General features: G+C 52.7%; 1 protein-coding gene across 14 annotated transcripts in view; it reads left to right on the top strand.

Moving 5' to 3' along the window:
- The window catches only part of tns1b (tensin 1b), a 71,084-nt gene that overhangs the window by 35,738 nt on the left and 17,493 nt on the right, over positions 1-17,853 (top strand). For 11 of the 14 annotated variants that reach the window (XR_015102325.1, XM_086124297.1, XM_086124296.1 and 8 more), the window contains 13 exons: positions 4,016-4,057; positions 5,366-5,415; positions 6,789-6,960; positions 7,036-7,086; positions 7,151-7,273; positions 8,663-8,727; positions 8,806-8,889; positions 9,579-9,691; positions 9,768-9,828; positions 10,992-11,067; positions 11,451-11,580; positions 11,994-12,061; positions 12,156-12,276. Coding sequence is in view for 13 of the 14 variants with exons in the window: in XM_086124297.1 (XP_085980423.1) it covers positions 4,016-4,057; positions 5,366-5,415; positions 6,789-6,960; positions 7,036-7,086; positions 7,151-7,273; positions 8,663-8,727; positions 8,806-8,889; positions 9,579-9,691; positions 9,768-9,828; positions 10,992-11,067; positions 11,451-11,580; positions 11,994-12,061; positions 12,156-12,276 (1,156 nt within the window). In the remaining variant the exon portion in view is untranslated. Of the gene's footprint in view, positions 1-4,015; positions 4,058-4,752; positions 4,952-5,365; positions 5,416-6,788; positions 6,961-7,035; positions 7,087-7,150; positions 7,274-8,662; positions 8,728-8,805; positions 8,890-9,578; positions 9,692-9,767; positions 9,829-10,991; positions 11,068-11,450; positions 11,581-11,993; positions 12,062-12,155; positions 12,277-17,853 lie in introns of those variants that run through there. The other 3 variants (XM_086124293.1, XM_086124305.1, XM_086124302.1) reach the window with 2 other exon arrangements.

The raw sequence follows: 17,853 nt of genomic DNA, 5'->3' as shown, positions 1-17,853 counted from the left end.
TTTTGGTCATGGCGCGGCGGGGATACGGGCCGCTCGCCCCTCTTTCTTGCATGTTTTGCATCGGAAAGCATTTGGAGGCTTGACAAACGCGAGCAAATATAGCCCTCTGCAACAACAACACGCACGCGCACGCTCTCCACCCTCTTGCGCTTTCCTTTGCTCCCAAGGAAGCCGTTTCCCAACGTGTCTTACGTTTCATGCAAAGACGCCGATGCCGATGACGCACGGACACGCCATTCCAGGAAAACAAACCCAAAACGAAACAAGGCAGAGATGCGTTCGGCATGAAGACGATCAAAGTTCGCATCGACCGCAAGCGCTTTCTCTGACGGAAACGATCACACCGCTCGGCCACAGCAAACGTGACCTTGGCATCGTTGCTACTCGCAAATGCGACAACGATCGTTCGCCGCTTCGGTGCGGTGGCCGCCGGCTCGTTTTTGGCAACGAAAGCGCAAACGTTTACGTGGGCGGGCTGCTTTTGACGACACGCCACGCGCAACCGACTTCCTCCTCCACGTCTCTGTGGAGGAGCAGCCGCGGGTCGCGGCTTCTCTTGTCCAAATAGCAAAAAAAAAGTTCTCGTTCCGTCACTGTGCTGCCTACAAGACGGACATTTGATGGTTAGTGAGTTAACAGAGTTTACATGCGCACATTTCCTTGAGGGTTTGTCGTCAAATTCCCTTGGCGACTCCTAGCGGGTTTTTCGGTCGCAGAAGAGGACGGCCGAGTGCGTCGGAGGGAGCAAAAACACCCAAAGTTATTTTGGGGTCGCACGTTGCGCTCGCCGCGCTCAAGTTTTTCCCACAGAGAAGAAGGCCGCGCTCTGCGCTCGTCTTTGTGGGAGGGGCCCCGAGGGATTCCAAAGTTGAACCGAAGGGGACGGGAACCCGACCGGCGCGCGCCCCCCAACTTGCCGCGTGGACGTTTGGCGGCGGACGCACGGGAGGGCAGCGGCGGCTGCGTGTTTGTTGCTCCCGCTCTGGACGCGCTCGCCGAGGCCTTCTTCCGCGCACGCTCGGACAAACCGTTTAGGCACGGCTGTCTTATAAACAAGAAAATGTCGGGAATGTTGACATTACGCTCGGAATTTTGCCTCTGCTTATTCCTTTGACTTTTTATGGACAAATCTTCTCCAAACATCGCATGGAATCAGTCCCACTCTGGCAGCGCTGACAATTTATTGTCGCTGTTAAGTTGCCGTTTATGCTGTGTTAGTCCTTCATAAAAAACGGCCTTTAAAAACAAAAAAGCCCGATTCTTCTGTTGGCCTTTTGACGTTGTTTGTTTTACCTCACAATTTATACACGAATGGAATAATCCCGATTGGGGAATCCGGCTATTTATTTGTGTGTTGATTTTGGGAACTCATCCTTCATCATTCACCGATAAACTCCGCCTTCATAAGATGGCGCCAACGCCCTTTTCAAGAAGCGTGTCGGTTGTAGTGAGCAATCCCCACCGAGATTTGTATGTATATTTTTTTTTTGGGGGGGGGGGGTCCAGCAGGTTTAGCCCGTCTGGTGACGCAGAGTCTCTGGTTGCGATTTTGCTGAATCCATTTTTGATCTGTCAGCCATCAATTTTCAAGGCTCATATTTGATGACACTTTATCAACATAAGCAGCTCCAAGCACTTTGGGGCGGGGCGGGGCGTCAATTACTCCCGTTTTGTCGGGGAGTAAATTGCGAATAATAACCGAAGTGCAGCGTTATGAATACCAACATAAACATTGCCTGTATCCCCCCCCCCCCCCCCCCCCACACATTCCTAGTAAAGTGGCTCCTGCTGAGGCTATAGCGGGCCCCATTTTGGTGAAACCTCTCACCAAGGAGCCGTGGAAGGCAAATAGCGAGCCGCCCACCGGAACAAGGCTCACCTTTCCAGAACAAGCCACGGTTGCAGTGCGCCTCGCTGGCTGGCGCACACTGCAGTTTATTTTCCGTCCACTACGGGGAGCTCTTGAGCGCAATGGCAGATCCATACGCCCGCCTCCTGGCGAGGATTCGGATGGAAAATACTTGAGCATGGTCTGACTTTCTCTGGGTGTTGCAAACGCTTTCCCCCAGAAGTGCGGCGACGTCATCACTGGAATCGCCCGAGAGGCCGGCTGGAGGAAAACATGACTATTAGCCGCGCCCTCGGACGTATTCATTCGCCCGAGAGAGAAAAATGGCAACAAGGCTTCCTTTGTGCCCCAGCCCAAAAAAAAGAAAAAATCACATCCAGCGTTACCGCCCGCTATTTTGTTCCGGTGGCTTGTTGTCTGGACCGCTACGAGAGCGACTCCAAACAATCACATCGGTTCCTCGCGTGTGTTTTGAATGAAGCCGAGAAAGGGAGGGGAGATGCCACGGACCGCCCTTCGCCGTCGCTCGGCTCGGTCGCGGCAGCCGTCGGGCGCGGCCCGCCGCCGCATTTGTCTTTCTCTAAAAGCGGCGCGAGGTTTGAGTCCACCGCCAGAAGCCGACGCGTGTGGTCCCGCTCGAGGGCTCGCCGCCCCGCGGCGCGTTCTTGCGATGACAACGTGAAACGCCGAAGGAAAGGTGTCATTATATCTGGCCGCATTTTATTTTGAAAAGTTGCGCGTCTCAAAAATGAACTTTTAACACTTGACAAAGGGCCGCCGTGCGCCAGCCTCGGTCACGCCCACGCGCCCAGGCCCAAAGAGGGGATTTGAACCGCAGCGCCGTTCCCCAGATGAAACGCTGTATATTTAGCCCCGGATGCCCCCCCCCCCCCCCCCCCCCCACCAAGAGACTCTGCGCTCCGGCTTGGTGTATTCCTGCAGAAGTCAGGGAGGAGGAAACTCCCGGCGTCTTGCTGCTGCTTTTTGCCCACACGTGGGCTGTAATTTGCCCGCTGAAAGGAGCTTCTGTGTTTGTGTGAAAAGGAAGCACATGGCACGCCGGCGACGCAAATGAAGATGCGGTGGCTGAAAGGCATTCTGGACGGGACCCCTCCCCCTCGTCCCCCCGCCCCTGTTGGTGAAAAACAAGAAGCACCTCATGCCACCCATTTCAACGGGATTGCACGCGAGCTTCCCAAGGAGAAGCGCATCAGAAAGTGGATGGATGGACGGCACTTGGAGAGAAGCAACTCGCTTAACGGTTACGTTTCGGGACTTGTTGGAAAAAGGCCTGGCCTGTAAGAGGTGTTTTGGAGCCGAGCTGTTTGGCAATCACCGGCCCAGGCGGGGAGGCCGAGGTTTTGCTTACTGCTTCGCGGTCCGCTCTGGGTGTGCTAAAAAAAAAATACATTAAAAAAAAAAGTGTATTCCCGACCTTCCTCGGCCAGACTGTAATTTCGCTCCTCAATTTAGTCACCAAAGTCCCCGGACGCTTTTTACACAAACGGGGAATGCCGAGCGTCATCCTCATTCCGGCGCTGCTCTTTCAGTGCAACTTTTCACGGCTGGCGAGGGCGCCGTAATGTATTCATTTGGGCTTTTGGCTCGTGTGGCAAAGGTCAACTGTGAGCTTGTTGTTCATGCATTTTTTTTTTTCTTTCCATCAAGCGGTTGCCCGAAATAAAATCGTCTGGATCCAGATCTATACTTTCAAGTACTTTCGACATCCACTTTAAAAAAAAATGCACCTGAATCCAGATGATTCAATTGTGTGCCAGGAAATAAAATGCAGTCAATTGAACACGCCAAATTTGTTTTCCCGCGCAGCCAGCGAATGATGAATGTCTGGAGGCCTCGAGCGGGTCGGGTGGGTCTTTTCCTTGGTCCTCGCTCTCGCAGCTTTGGCGTCGCCGCGCTCTCTCACCGCCCGTGTCTGTATATGGCGTTGGAAAGCCGGCGGGGCGTTCTGGCTCACGCAAGCAGCCTTGTCTCTCTTTGAGTAAATATTTGCTCAGCGGGGTAAGAGACGTCCCGTTTCGCATCGAGGCCACATTAGGGCAAAGAATGGCGCGCGGGAACGGCCGATTGCCGCGGCGCCGCGTGACGTCACGTCAACTTGTTGGAATGGGAAGCAAATGGTGATCTCATTCGTTTTCTTCTCAACAGGCGCCCACCGCCGACCCGCCTCTCAAACATGCCGAGACCATGGTGAGTCGCTAACTCTTTCCTTTTTTTCTTTGTTTGGTTTTTTTGTGGGGGGGGGGGGGACAGAACCCAGAAAGGTGAAGACTAAGAGCCCTTCGTGTCAGCCACTTGTTGCAAATCAGGCACTCACAACCGCGTTCACCTTTGGGATGACACCCGCCGCCGCTATTGATCAAAAGACGTGAAATCGACGGCGGAAGAATTTGCCGGCCGGTCCGATCGTCGATTGGCACGTCGCGACGCGGTTCACGTGAGCTGCGGGATGGCGTCACGTGACCGTGGAAGCAAAGCAAAGGCAAAGTCGCGGCGGCGCAACCGCGACCGACGGCCTTGCTAACGCCGTCGCGATACGACGCGCCGCCGCGAGCGGCAAAATGCGTCCGCTTTCGATTTGGACCTCCTCGCCGCATAAGTCGGGAAAAGTTCAGCCGAGTGTCATCCCGCCCGCGAGAGATCACAAGTTTGTCAAAACCGCACGTTTGTGGGAAGTTACCAATGTTCAGCAGGAGCATAGGAGGGCTAGTTTTTGTTTTCCTTCCGCGTGGATGCGAGCGCGCCGGCGGGTGAAGAGATAAGGAGATGCGAGACCGGACGGGAGGGGCCGGGAAAGCGAGAGAGAGAGAGAGAGAGAGAGAGAGAGAGAGGGGGGTGGCCGGAAGCAGAAGGGGTTGACGAGGAGCGTCCGGAGGAACGGCAAAGAACGAGGCGCGGCGACGGCCGCAGGATGCGCAGGGAAGCCGGCAAAATGGGGGGGCCCTTTTATGTCGCGTGAGTAGCCGCCACACGCCGGAGGAAAAGGTTTTGCGGCCGGAGATGAGCGGAGAAGGTTCCTTGAGAAGGCGGCTCTCCTCCCTCAGAGGGGCATGGCGATGGAGCACGGGCTACGTATTCCGGAAGGTGGGCAGGATTGTTGAAAGCACTCTGGGTCAAATTGACCCACGGCACTGAAATACGGCTTTTTTTTTTTACCTGCTAGGTTAACAATCATGACATGTGATCAATGTTCATGTTTTTTTTGGTTTTTTTTTTTTTTACCAGTTTTGGACGTCCCGGGTCAAAGTGACCCGGGATATCATTGCAATTCACAAGAAAAATGAGGAAGGTCCATTTTTTTGATGCTGTTGTTGTTGTTTCTTATCATAGTGTGATTTGACAAATGCAACATAACGGCAGGCTTTCGACCCAAGTCAATGCAATTTTGTTCCGTCGTCGTTTTTTTTGCTGTGAAACTTTTGTTTCACACGCAAGTGACTGCGTTGGCGTTGATGCGAAGGAAGATTGATGTGGTTTTCTTGATTTTGTGCTTTCCAGGGCTCGACGAAATCCTCCAAAAGCACGGAGTCACGCCGCAGGGCTTCCAGGTAGCATCCGTATTTTTCTTCGCCGTGGTCAATGGGCAGAATACACAAACCCTCCTTAAGTCGCCGGTCAAATTGACCACAAAACATCAGTGCTCTTCCCGAGAAAGAAGATTCCAACATTGCGCGATGGTTCCTATGAAATCCCATCGATGGATGAGAATGGGGAAAATCTGACAGCAATTGAATGCTCACCGGCATACATTCTTTGTCCTCTCCAAAGAGCGACTATGTTCTTGAATCCATCTCCGTCCTGCGTTATACTGCCCTCCGGTGGCCAAGGAGCAACAGATGGCCATTGACCGGAATCAAAAAGTGTGGCCAAAACCGCTTACGTTCTATATCGCGATGGTGTTACTCGATGATTTTAGCAAGTACTACCTGTATTTTCATTTGACCAAAAAAACATGTTGTGCGAGTGCTTTGAGAGCTGAGCATGGCCATGGGACAAGTTAAACTCGTAACTCAAGGCACAAACTGCTCCCGAAACATCTCGTTTTCAAACTCATCTGACATCAATACGCTTCCAAATAAATGTCGCACAGAGGATGGAGATGAAAAAGCAAATGCCCCAAAAGCGCTCGTGCCAAACACACGCCGTCACAGGCCACACCAAACTCGGCTCCTCCCTGGCACACAAAGCTCGTCTCTCCGTCGAGATGCATCACGTCAACGATACTCCCTTGACACCGGTTCAGACTTTCTTCTTCTTCTTTTCCGCCATCTTGTGGCATCCCAAAGAAAATGGCCACCTGGTGACGAGCGAAGCGCCCGCAGGCGGCGGTCGACCGCGATCCCGCTGAAGAAAAAAAATTCGGACCAAAGCGAAAGGCACGAGGGAGCAAATTGTACTCCAATTTGATGCCGGGAATGTTTGTCTGGCGATGAAGAAATTCCAGCCGGCACTTGGAGTGCCTCCAGATGTGGAGCGCGTTTTGTTGGACGGTAAAACCGGGACCAGCAATTTCCTGTGGGTTGCTCGCAGATGACCAATGTGGGAAATAGCAAGCTTTCCGAGTGTGAAGGGTCTCCTCTTGCTACGCGCCCGCCATTCCAGCGCCGTCTCCAATTAGCTCGACTTATAAACCTTCACGGTGGACAATAAAAATCTGGAGTCGACATCACGTTCCAGAGGCGACTTCAAGCCTCTGCGTTGTTATTTTAGCCCTCCTGACCCAATTGGAATTTGGCAGTCATCTTCGCAAAAAGCATATTCTGCTTCCGTTACAATATTTAGGTTATTTGTCTTTTTTGGGGTGCTTAAACGGAGCGGGTCTTGTTGACCCAGAAATATTGCTGGTTAAATAAAAAAAAAGAAAAACAACAGCAACGTCCAAATAGCCTCGAAAGCACTTTTTTTTTTTTTTTGTGAGCAGGAGCGTGAGTCTGCTGCAGTCCCTGGAGGAGAGCTACGAGTTGGACCTGCTCTACATCACGGAGAGGATCATCGCCGTCTCGTTCCCCAGCGGCGCCGAGGAGCCCAGCTACGCCGCCAACCTGCGCGAGGTCGCCTCCATGCTGCGCTCCAAACATGGCCACAACTACCTGGTACCACGCGACCAACGCAAGCCTCAACCCCCCCAAAAGTGCAATAACAGCTCACTTATCTTCTCCCCTTCTTAGCTCTTCAACCTCAGCGAGAAACGCTACGACATCAGCGAGCTTCACTCCAAGGTAAGCCCGAACGTTGCCCTTCCGTCCGACGCGGCCTGACACCTCGCCGCCGCTCGCCGGACAGGTGTTGGACTTTGGCTGGCCCGACCATCACGCGCCAGCCCTGGAAAAGATCTGCAGCATCTGCAAGGCCATGGACACGTGGCTGAGTGCAGACAGCCGCAACGTGGTGGTCCTACACAATAAGGTAAGGCCGCGTGACAAAATCCCATCCGCGCGCTTGTCACACGGCGGATGACGCAAAATGGCTCGTCGGCGGACGCTTGCCGTGAAGGCGCCACAAAATGGGAACAAGTCGAGTCGCGTTTATTTCTATCGCCCAACAGTCTCCAAGGGCTTCACGTGCCCACACTTGGCAAGTATTGGCGACATCCCACCGACCTTAACCCCCAAAACAAATGAGAAACCTTGAGAAGGGGCCGCAGGTGGGGCCATCGCCGCCCTGGCCCCCTCTCCGGATCAGGAGGAGGGGAAAAGGCCAAACAGAGGAAGCGGCAGTCAAACAGCACAACACGCACCGCCCAGCGCATAGCACAGCGCTATTTCAACATGCCTCGCGGGGACTTGGAGAAGTCAGACTGGCCTCATTGCACGACTGGTCTGGAATGCAACCCTGCCGATGGAGGGCCGTTGACTGTATTTATATGCAAGCAATTAAAGCTCAAGTCACTGTTAGCTAACCGAGGAGCTGCCTCCTGCGCGATATGCGTCTCCTGTAGGCTTTCCTTGCCCCCCCCGCAGTTTGTTTATTGCTTGTGCAGGCAGGAGTTTGTGGCGCGCAGGCCGCACAAAACAATCCTCTCCCAATTTGACACTTTGACGATGGAGCTGACCGATATTTTCCCCGCGACCGCTCAAGCGTCGCATCACGTTCATGCGGCAAACCGCGCTCGTCGTTGCGCCAGCAGAGCCAGAAGAGCCGTTTGGAAAGACAACGACCGGCCCCAGGTCCCAAATTAGTCTCTGATTGGAAGATGTCATCGCTGGCACCGACATCGCAAACCACTGCTCCCTTGTTCCAAGAAGCTCCCCGCAAGGGGAGGTTACAAACAAGGCGGTTGCCGTGGCGACTGGCCTTGTTTGTCCAGGCCGCTGAGTAACACGCCCTCTTGTGGGATTTGCAAGTTTTGCTACTAGGTGAAAGCAGGGAGATTGTGTAGGGGCGTCCGCTGCGCATGTGTTGTCATGTCGCATCTATCGAATAAATGAGACGGCGTTATGGAGGTAAAACCAACTTTTAGTATTTAGACTCACTCACGTTTGGCGATTTGGGCCAGGAAGGATGTCCAGTTCCCTTTTGTTTCTCAGGAACAGCAAAAATGTTCCTGAGCCGATCTGACCCAAAGCAATGTTTAGCCGTTCCAAAGTATCAGAAATGTCAAGATGAAAAAATCCAAACGGCGATTTATATCTGACGATGAACACCAGCAGCAACCATTTCAAACGGCATTGCGTGCTCTCCCTCTCATACCAGAGTTCCAAGAGGATCATTGCGAGGCTTGCATGTTTCAACTTCCACCTGGTTCAATTTGAGCCGCGGCATAAACCATCTCTCATCTGTCTGATGGTTTTTCAGGGCAACAGAGGCAGAACGGGAGTCGTGGTGGCGGCCTTTATGCACTACAGCAACATCTCCGCCAGGTGGGTGCCCTTCCTTCGGTTCTTGTTTGCTCCAAATCCCTTTTGAATGGTGTGTATGTGTGTGTGTGTTTGATGCAGCGCTGACCAGGCTCTGGACAGGTTTGCCATGAAGCGCTTCTATGAAGACAAAGTGCTTCCTGTGGGTCAGCCCTCTCAGAGAAGGTCAGCTTGTCGATGTCGACGAGCGGACGGGGCCTCCCGCAAAGTCTGTCCGGAACGCTCGCTGCTACCCGTGTTTCGCAGAAACGGCAATCACGATCGCTTGTCGAATGATCTGAAATGGGTGCGAAATATTGAACGACGTGGAGCATTTGCAAAAGTCGTTCCAGGGCGGTCAGATCTGCTTCCGTTGCTGGCCTCAGTCGGCACTTGAAAACGCAGCCTGGCGCTCGAGTTGAGACTGGAGGAATTGGGTTGAAGGATTTCTTTTGGGGGGGAAAAGAAAAACTCTTCCCCGGCCGTCACTTTGGCCTTCGTCGGAGCTGTCCCTGCTTCCTTGCGACGCGCCGATTAGAACACGTCGCGAGGGAACTCCGACGAAGGCTGAAGTGACAGCCGACTAGGTAAGACTTTTTGTCTCTGTTCAATTCTTCTTTTGATGGTCATGATTACGTGACACTTCGACCCGCCCAGGATCATGCTTGCTGTTTATCCCCCCCCCCCCCCCCCCCCCAAAATACGGATCACTTTAACCGCGACATCATAACAGGGTGAAGTTAATTGATCTCTAAAAATAGCAACCGTATGAGCAAATGTGCATGCCTGCCTCATGTCCGACACGCGTGTCTAGTTTGAAGTGTCTCTGCTCACTGCTCATGTAGCATGGCTAACTGCACGCGCACCCTGCGCAGGTATGTGGAGTACTTCAGCGGTTTGCTCAGCGGACACATCAAGATCAACAACAAGCCGCTGTTTCTTCACCATGTCATCATGCACGGCATTCCCGACTTTGAGTCCAAAGGAGGTACGCGGCTCCCGCGCGTTCGCATGGAAAAAGATTCCGCAAATGCTCACAAATGGCTGCCCCCCTTCCCCCCCAGGATGCCGTCCTTTCCTGAAAATATACCAGGCAATGCAGCCCGTCTACACATCTGGGATCTAGTAAGTCGTAATCCCGCTGAAATGCTTTTCACAAGAATCCAGGGCAGTCAGCTTGTACTGGCTCAGTCATCAGACTAATGACCAAGTGCTCATTCTCACTTTCAGCATATCCCCTGACTCCCATGTTCCCTCTCAGATGTCATTTCAGACCCCCCCCCCCGACTGCATTTACTCTTCGCTGCAGGCTCTTGTTTCCACCGTTTAAAAATCCTGCAGTCTCGTTACTCTCATTTGTTAGCGCGGCGAAGAGGTGGGGGGCCAAAGATTGTTTTCAGGGCTGGGTGGGAGCCCCCGTTTGCGATAGAGATTGGAGGATTTGCAGTGACGGTCAGCAGCGCCGTAGAAGCGCATGTGATGATGAGACGGTTTGGAAAATCAAGCGGCACTCTGAACTGGCCTTTTTTGGGACGGTGGATTTCTTTGGCCACCGGGTGGCAGCGAAGCAGTAGGAAGTGCCGTTTACACATCTTTTGGCTGACTCCAAAGGAGAGGGCCTTCCAGTAATCCGCTCGGCATGAACGACCCTTTCAAAGTGCTCACCGGAGAAAGGAGAGGCTTCACTTTTGGACAACAGCACCGATTTGCCGGTCCAATTTCAAATAACTGTCCAGCCGAAGACCCAAATTAGAGCCCAAATATGGAATTTCCTCCAGACGGGATAAACGTACAGAGTAGTCCAAAGTCGTTTTACAGTACCGTGGATTTTGGGGGTTTTGCTTTGTTTCCGGAAGCACAAGAACGTGATTGCTTTTGCTGAGAAATGAAGGCATCGGGTCGAAAGCCGACTGCTTTTTCCTGTTACGGTAGACCTGTGAAATGACGCCGTGCCCCCTCTCCCTCCAAGCGCCCGCATCGGCATCCCCTCCCGCTTTTCTCGCTCACATGCTCCCCATTAGCAGTCGTCAGCCTTTGATCCGCCGCCGCAGTTGTTCCACGGCCATGTCGACACTAATGCCCCAAATTAGTGCGACTGTGATGACGCCGCTTCCAAAGGGGAGGCAATTGGAAGCAGATGACGCGGCCTCACACGGCGCAAAGCCGCGCTCAAAAAAATGGAGGCGCGATTCCGATTGAGCGTCTGGAGTGGCGGTGCTCGGCAAGGCCGTGACGTGCCGCTGTGAACGCCTTTCCTTTCCTTTCCTTTCCTTTCTCTCTTTTGCAAGCAATGTTCAAGGCGACAGTCAGACGAGCATCTGCATCACCATCGAACCGGGCCTGCTTCTGAAAGGAGACATTCTGGTAAGAAGAAGCCGCGGACGCAAATGCTTCAGATAACGAGCGCCATCTTGGGCGTCGAGCACCAAATATGGATTGAAATGCTTAGCGACGGCGATCGTCAGACGAAAAACTGTCGAGAAGCATGGCTTCTGACACATTTGGACGAGTCAACACACCCTGGGTCACTGCTACCATTGAGTGGCGCACGGCAATGCTAAAAGCAGTCGCAAACGGACTTTCTGATCGGGGATCGGGGAAACGGATTTGATGACTCCCAATGAGGCGGAAGCGCTAGCCGGCCGCCCACCTTGTCCAAAAGTGTTGCCCACGACGACCCCCAAGTGGCAATTTACGTTTTACTCCTCCCTTGAGAGAAATCTCATCCGATGACTTCCTTCCCGCAGCTCAAGTGCTACCACAAGCGTTATCGCGGCCCGTGCCGGGACGTGATTTTCCGGGTGCAGTTCCACACCTGCGCAGTTCACGACTTGGGAATCGTCTTTGGCAAAGACGAGCTCGATGAGACGTTCAAAGGTAGGCCACGTGCACCTCTCCGAACTCGGGCTTCATTTTCTTGCCTTCAAAGACTTGCCGTAACGGGGACCTCAAAATGCCGTATCGTATCCAAAACAATCGATAAAAATCACATATGACACCTGGTTGACTAATCAGCAGGAAATTAGGTGGACGTGTCCATCATCACTTGAACGCCTGATCAAAAGGTGAACAGTTTTGGTTTAAAGCCGCCATTTTAGGAAAGTTCTCCGACTCGTACGTACCCGAGTGAGTCGAAATCGGAAGCGGGTAAGAAAAGAAAAAAAAAATGCCATTGCTCATTCAGTCGCGCCCCCTGGAAACTTGGAACACAATCTGAGCGTCGGGTGGCGTCAAAGTCTGGAGGATCCACACAACTGATCGGATTATTTTGGATGATTTCCTGTTTGCAGATGAGAGCTTCCCGGAATATGGCAAAGTGGAGTTTATATTTTCTTTTGGCCCAGAAAAAATGTATGGTAAGAATCAACTTTTTGACCCATGAGACACCCATTAAATTTTTTGGGGGGGAGCGGGAGATTCACATGTGTGTTCTGTGTCTTGGTACCTCTGGTCAAGGTATGGATCGCCTGGAGAACGGGCCGAGCGTCTCTGTGGACTACAACACGCAAGATCCGCTGATTCGCTGGGACTCCTACGAGAACTTCAATCACAATAATGAGGACACTACAGAAGGTGAGTGGCGGACAACGAGTTTGTTCACGCTTTGAAATTGAAACAAGATGGCCCGCGCTTGGCTCCGCCTTTTTGACGCTCCTCTCGGTCTCGGCCCTCGTACGACGTACGACGGACAGTTGACCGTCAAACAAAAATGGGGCAACGGTCATCAAAGCGCCGACACTCGCCGCTCTCTTTCGCAGCAGTCGCCGCGCGAATCGGCACGCGCCAAACAACGCATCAAAGCCGAAGCCCCTCAAGCCTAACCTCCACCTTTGATCGTAATCCTTAGAACTCGACAACATACTGTACGCACGGCCAGAGTCAAAAGACTTTGGTCCTCGTAGTCCCATGCTGGCATTTGTGAACTGCTGGAGATGACACAGATTCACCCCCATAAATGCAATTTTTATCGACTGAAATGCCCATGACCCCTCCCTTGTTATTTTTATCAGGTGGACGAATGTCAAAGGTTGCTCGGCTACCGCACCGCTCAAGTAATGGCATGAGGTGGCAGTTGGAAATAGTCTTGGCTAAAATAGAATTGCTCGTCTCTCATCCTCTTCCCGAGAGGGTTACTATGTGGTCATGACACTCGAGGCTTCGACTGTTTCGCGCCGGTCCTGGAACTGGGGTCAATTTGCAACAAATTGTTATTTCGGAAATAGCTCGGGACGCACAAAAAGGTCTTAAGGACCCGTGACACAACCTGAACACAAATGTGGACCTTTTGGTCGGAAGCATCCGTCTTGGACAAATTCCAGCGGGCGTGTCGTCTGAAGAAGCGCAACCAGCGGATTTGATAAAATGGCGGGAAGCAGCTTTTGTTTTGCCTACGCTGCGGGGCAAGGGATCAAAGTACAAAGTACGGGATGAGAATAATTTGGAAGATTTGCCACGACGTCACGGTGGGCGACTGGTCAGCACGTTGGCAGACGGTGCAGAGGTGCAGGATTGGATTACGGCCGTCATGTGTGGGTGGGTTTTCTTCGGGTGCTCCGGTTTCCTCCCGCACTTCCCCCAAAAAAGATGGTTGATTGCAGATTCAAAATGGTCTCTCTCTATGATTGCGAGAGCGAATGGTCGTTGTTGTTCAGGGTGTCCCCTGCTTACTGCCCGAAGACAGCTGCGATAGCCTCCGGCACGCCCCGCGACCCTTGCGGGGATAAGCCGATGAGAAAATGGACGGATGGCTTTGCCGTGATTTGATGCCTGCAAATTTATTTTGTCACTGCTCAGTTTTTAATAATCGTAAGATGCTTGAGTCACGCTAGACAATCGATCACGTCTCCCTCGTTTACCGAGGCAATGCCAACTTTTGCCTGTTCCAAATTCCACATGACGTTCTGTTTTCCAGTCCATCCTTTGAAGCAATGTTATAAAAAGACGAGCTGGTCCAAGTCAAGACAAAGTTACAGCGTTAGCGAGGCGAAGATTAAGTTAGCGCAAAGTTATTGTTTACCCGGGCAGTCCGGGAAGAATTTGCCGTGTCAAGAAGCCTTCGATCGTCTTCGTGCGAGTCTCGCTATCTCCTTGGGGGCGGGAATCCGGTGAATGTTTCCTTTTTGATCCACAACACGTGAGTCAGAGGGACACGCCCTTTCCCGCGCTCTTATCTTATCCAGTAAAATGTCCAGAACCGAGCCTGCCGAAGACGTTTGGCCTCTTTGGCGCTCCTACGAGCAGATACCTGACCGTCCAATCCGACTGTGGCCTCTCGGGGTACATTAGCTCAGAGTAGACGCGACCTTCGGGGACAGGGAAAGGCCTTTGTCATCGAGCTGGGCAATTTAGCCATTTTCGGTATCTGTTGCAGCGGGGAAAGCATGCGACGTGCGAAGCCGCTGTCTTTCGTCTTCAATGAGCCCCTTTGGGTCCACGGGTGTGGAGCGGATCGTGGCTGGTGGGACACAAACGGGCTTCTGTCCGTCCGCAGTTTGGAAGCTGGCCGCAGAGAGAAAAAGAAGGACGCGAAGCCACCTCTGCCCCCGGCCTTTCCAGCTCATTTTGAAAGGAAAAGCCCCTTTTGTTCCTTTGTTCCCTGCCCGCCTTGACTTGATCAAGGTGAGCTTTTTGGGCTGAGGCGTCACGCTGACTGCCTCAGTGTGCCGAAGGGCAATGGGGTTGTCATGCCAACCGCTCTGGCTCCTCGGTGTCAGGTCAGGGTCGAGGCCGTGATGTTCCTTTGGCACAAAAAATGCTCTGCGGGTTGTTCAATACGGCTCTTCCTGTATTGCGAGCCTGGCGTTGCCCCGGTGAAACGTCTGGCCCTTTGTGTTGGCAATCAGCCTCTGCGCGGTCAGATTTTTTGAGAGATTTAGTCAGCTTTGACTCCAAACATGTCGTCGCTCTGTTTGCATGTCTGCCAAGACTGTAAATGAAAGGCGCTTGAGGCCCGATTTGACACAGCGGGGCGGCACTCGTTCTTCCTGTCGCGATGTTTTGCGCTCGGTCGCGCCTGCTCTGTGACATTTATAGTGTTCGTCTGCGGAGCTTGCAATGAAAAGCAACGCTCGCTTGGAGATCCTTTTTGAACGGCGTGTACGTTCGCTCTTGGCTCGAGCTTCCAGTTGATGTACCAAGATAAGCATTTGCGATATTGTCGAGGGTTTGCTGTCGGGAATGCGCGAGTGGTCTGCGGCTTCCCCGCGGACGCAGCTGCGGGCCAGACGCTCTCCACCTCTGTCGCTTTTGCCCGCCGGTGTTGTTTATCTTGACTCGGCCAATCTGTCTGAAAATGGCAAAGCCAAGCCAAGAAGATCTTTGCGCTTTGAGAGGGAGAACCACAGACGGCACCGTACACACCGCCGCTTGGCGGGACGCTGCGCGGATATCTACGTAGGGCTAATCCCCTCAACATCGCACTCGTGGGACAGCAGAGTTTGCATATTTGGGTCGCTGAGTACTTGCCGTGCTCCAGAATGTGGGAAAGTGAATGCTTCTTCGTCTATTTGGGCCCCGTGGTTGGCTGGCGACTCGGCCTCCCGCTTACAGTTGACCAGGACAGGCTCTCCAGAGACCCGAAAGTAGCACGAAAGTGGCGGGATGGATTCACGGACTGTCGTTCAGGTCTTCGGTGTTGGTTCTTGATCGACACGAACTTGTCAAAGCCAAAGCATTTTGTAAAACTCTCTCTCTCTCTTGACTGAAGCTTCGACTCGCCTCTTGCAGCCAAGTCTTGGGAGCCGCGCACCCCCATCCGCGACTCCTGGCGTTTTTTCAAGAGACTCGGCGCAGCAAAATATGTATTTTTGCCTGCATCCATATTCGACATTTCAGAGTTTCAGACTCTGTTCTTTCCAGACAGAGGATGCTAATTTTGAAACCTCCAGCCCGTAGCGAAGCAACGAGGCCTGCTTTTGCTCAACGCGGATCGGCATTTTTCTTTCTTCTCCTGCCCGCTTTCCACGTAACCTTCATTCCGCTGCAGTTGAAATCCAAGTGCGCTCGGACACATTGATTGACTGATGAATCTTGATGCATATTTAATAAGCTGAAAGAGCCCATTGATGTGAGCGTACTTGACTCGCATTTGCCAAGGACCTTATGTTGGTTGCCGTTGCTTTTTTTGGTCCACAAAGCCACGATGGATTTCAAAGCACTTAACCTCCTTTTTTTCGAGCATCTCGTTGATTTTCCCACTTGAGGAGCGGCAAGTCGCCAAAGTGCACGCACGCAATGAAACGGTCCAATCCCCAAGACATGTCCCTCTTGGAGCTTCCCATTTTTTTTTTTTTATTCCCTCATTCGAATGTTCCAGATATACCCGTGTCGATCTCAAAGAGCTCTCGCGCATGCAAACAATAGCCACTCTCACTGTCACACTTGCGCTTGGTGGGCGAGGCGCCAACTGTTGAAATGGCACACGGAGCCTTCCTCAACATGTTCAGAGTGTGTTTGCCATCATAAGGCGCGCGCTATTTCCGCCGCTAAAGGAGTTCTGCTGCCACGGAGGTCACGCTTCGTGATTCAGAGATTAGAGGTCACACAGTTGCACCATCGGACCCCCCCCCCCCCAAACAACCTTAAAATATCCGACGACGCGCCACACCCTGGCTTTGTGTGTGGTGTCGGCCTTTCATCCTCAGTTGCTTTTGTGCGAGCGTTTTATCCGTAGCCGTCTAGACGAGAGGATGTAGGAGCTTCCAGGTGGGATGGCTCATCGCGCATCTGCAGATAGTCACGAGAGTTGTTTTTCTTTTTTGGAGCTGGATGTTTCTTTGCATGTCTGAGAAAGAACATTCATCACCCAGTGGTCACTCCAGCCAGAACCGCCCCCGCCCCCCTCTCCGCTTGTCGCGTGATGGATTAAAGCCACAAGGTCAAAATGGGAGACATTCTCTGCTTAAATAGTGGAGCTTGCATTGTGCAGAGAAAAGAAATGTACCCCCTCTGGAGAGTATGAAAAGCACTCTTAACACATCCCACTATCGCACGCCTGTGAAGTGTGGGTCTTGGCTTCATTGCCTCCGATACGTAAACAGTAACAAAGAACATAAATAGTCTGGGCTGTGAGTGGAGAGGGACCCATTAGATTTCCTCAAGTGCAAATGGAGGAAGGGGTGGGGGGGGGGTGAAAAGTAAAGACATGTGCCCCATAACCAGGAATGACTCAACTTGGGTCTTTTGCTTGAACTTTTTCTGGAACTTTTCTCTCCTTCCTGTTGTCCCTCATTATGAAAGCGACCCCCCCCCCCCTCCCCCCACACGCCCCACCTCCCTTGCAGAGGCGTCATTGTCTTGGACAATGACAAAGGCTCAATTGTGTTGGTCCACACACACGCAAAGTTCCTGCATGCTGATGTGCGCAAGACGTGGGCGATGCGAATGCGCGATCAGCTCAAACATTGAACAGTAGGGCCCGCGCTTCTTGACAGAGCTGCCGTCCTATGGCGGTGACATAACCTCGCCGTCTCCCTGAAGTGGGGACACCTTGTTTGACTGACATTAGCGCATTACTGTATTGCCAAATGATGCATGAAAAACACGTCATAAGGAGATGAATCCATGTTTGTTTCGGGCCATTTTGGAGAAGCAAACAAGTGCCTGGGTCAAACCAACCCAAGAACATTATTTCTGTTCCTGGGAATTCACATAACGGGCGGGAGGGTTTGTTTTATGTCCGTGGGTCTCGGGGAGGGCGGATGGCGTTCTCCCCGCTCCGGTTGCCGCGATACGAGCGGGCTCCATTGAGCGCGCTTAACTCATTCAATACCAGCTAATTCTGGACCCAGTCTGAAAAGACGTTTAAAAACGTCTTTGGGAGTGAATGAGTTAAAAGCCAAGGGCTCGCTTGCGCAAATGTCACTGTTAAGGTGAAGTATGCTCCGAGTCCTTCTGTCTTTCTCTCCAGCTGTCGACACACGTTGCTTTCTCCGCGCCACCCTTGCGCTTCCAGAGTAAAAAAGCTGTCAGGGACCTCCCACTTAAGCGGCGCCGCAGGTCAATGAGCAGGGAGCGAGAGTGCCGGCGCTCTTCATCCACACAGACAGACAGCGGGGGGTGGGGGGAAGCGGAACGGAGGGACGGGGACGCGGGGAGATCGCAGCCAACTCCCAAAGACCGTCAAAGCGCCCTTTCCTGACTGGGGTTTCC

This window comes from Hippocampus guttulatus, chromosome 11, assembly GCF_054856545.1.
Source record: "Hippocampus guttulatus isolate MCC_2025c chromosome 11, RoL_Hgut_1.0, whole genome shotgun sequence".
NCBI lineage: Eukaryota > Metazoa > Chordata > Actinopteri > Syngnathiformes > Syngnathidae > Hippocampus > Hippocampus guttulatus.
This window is presented reverse-complemented; position numbering and strand designations above follow the sequence as displayed.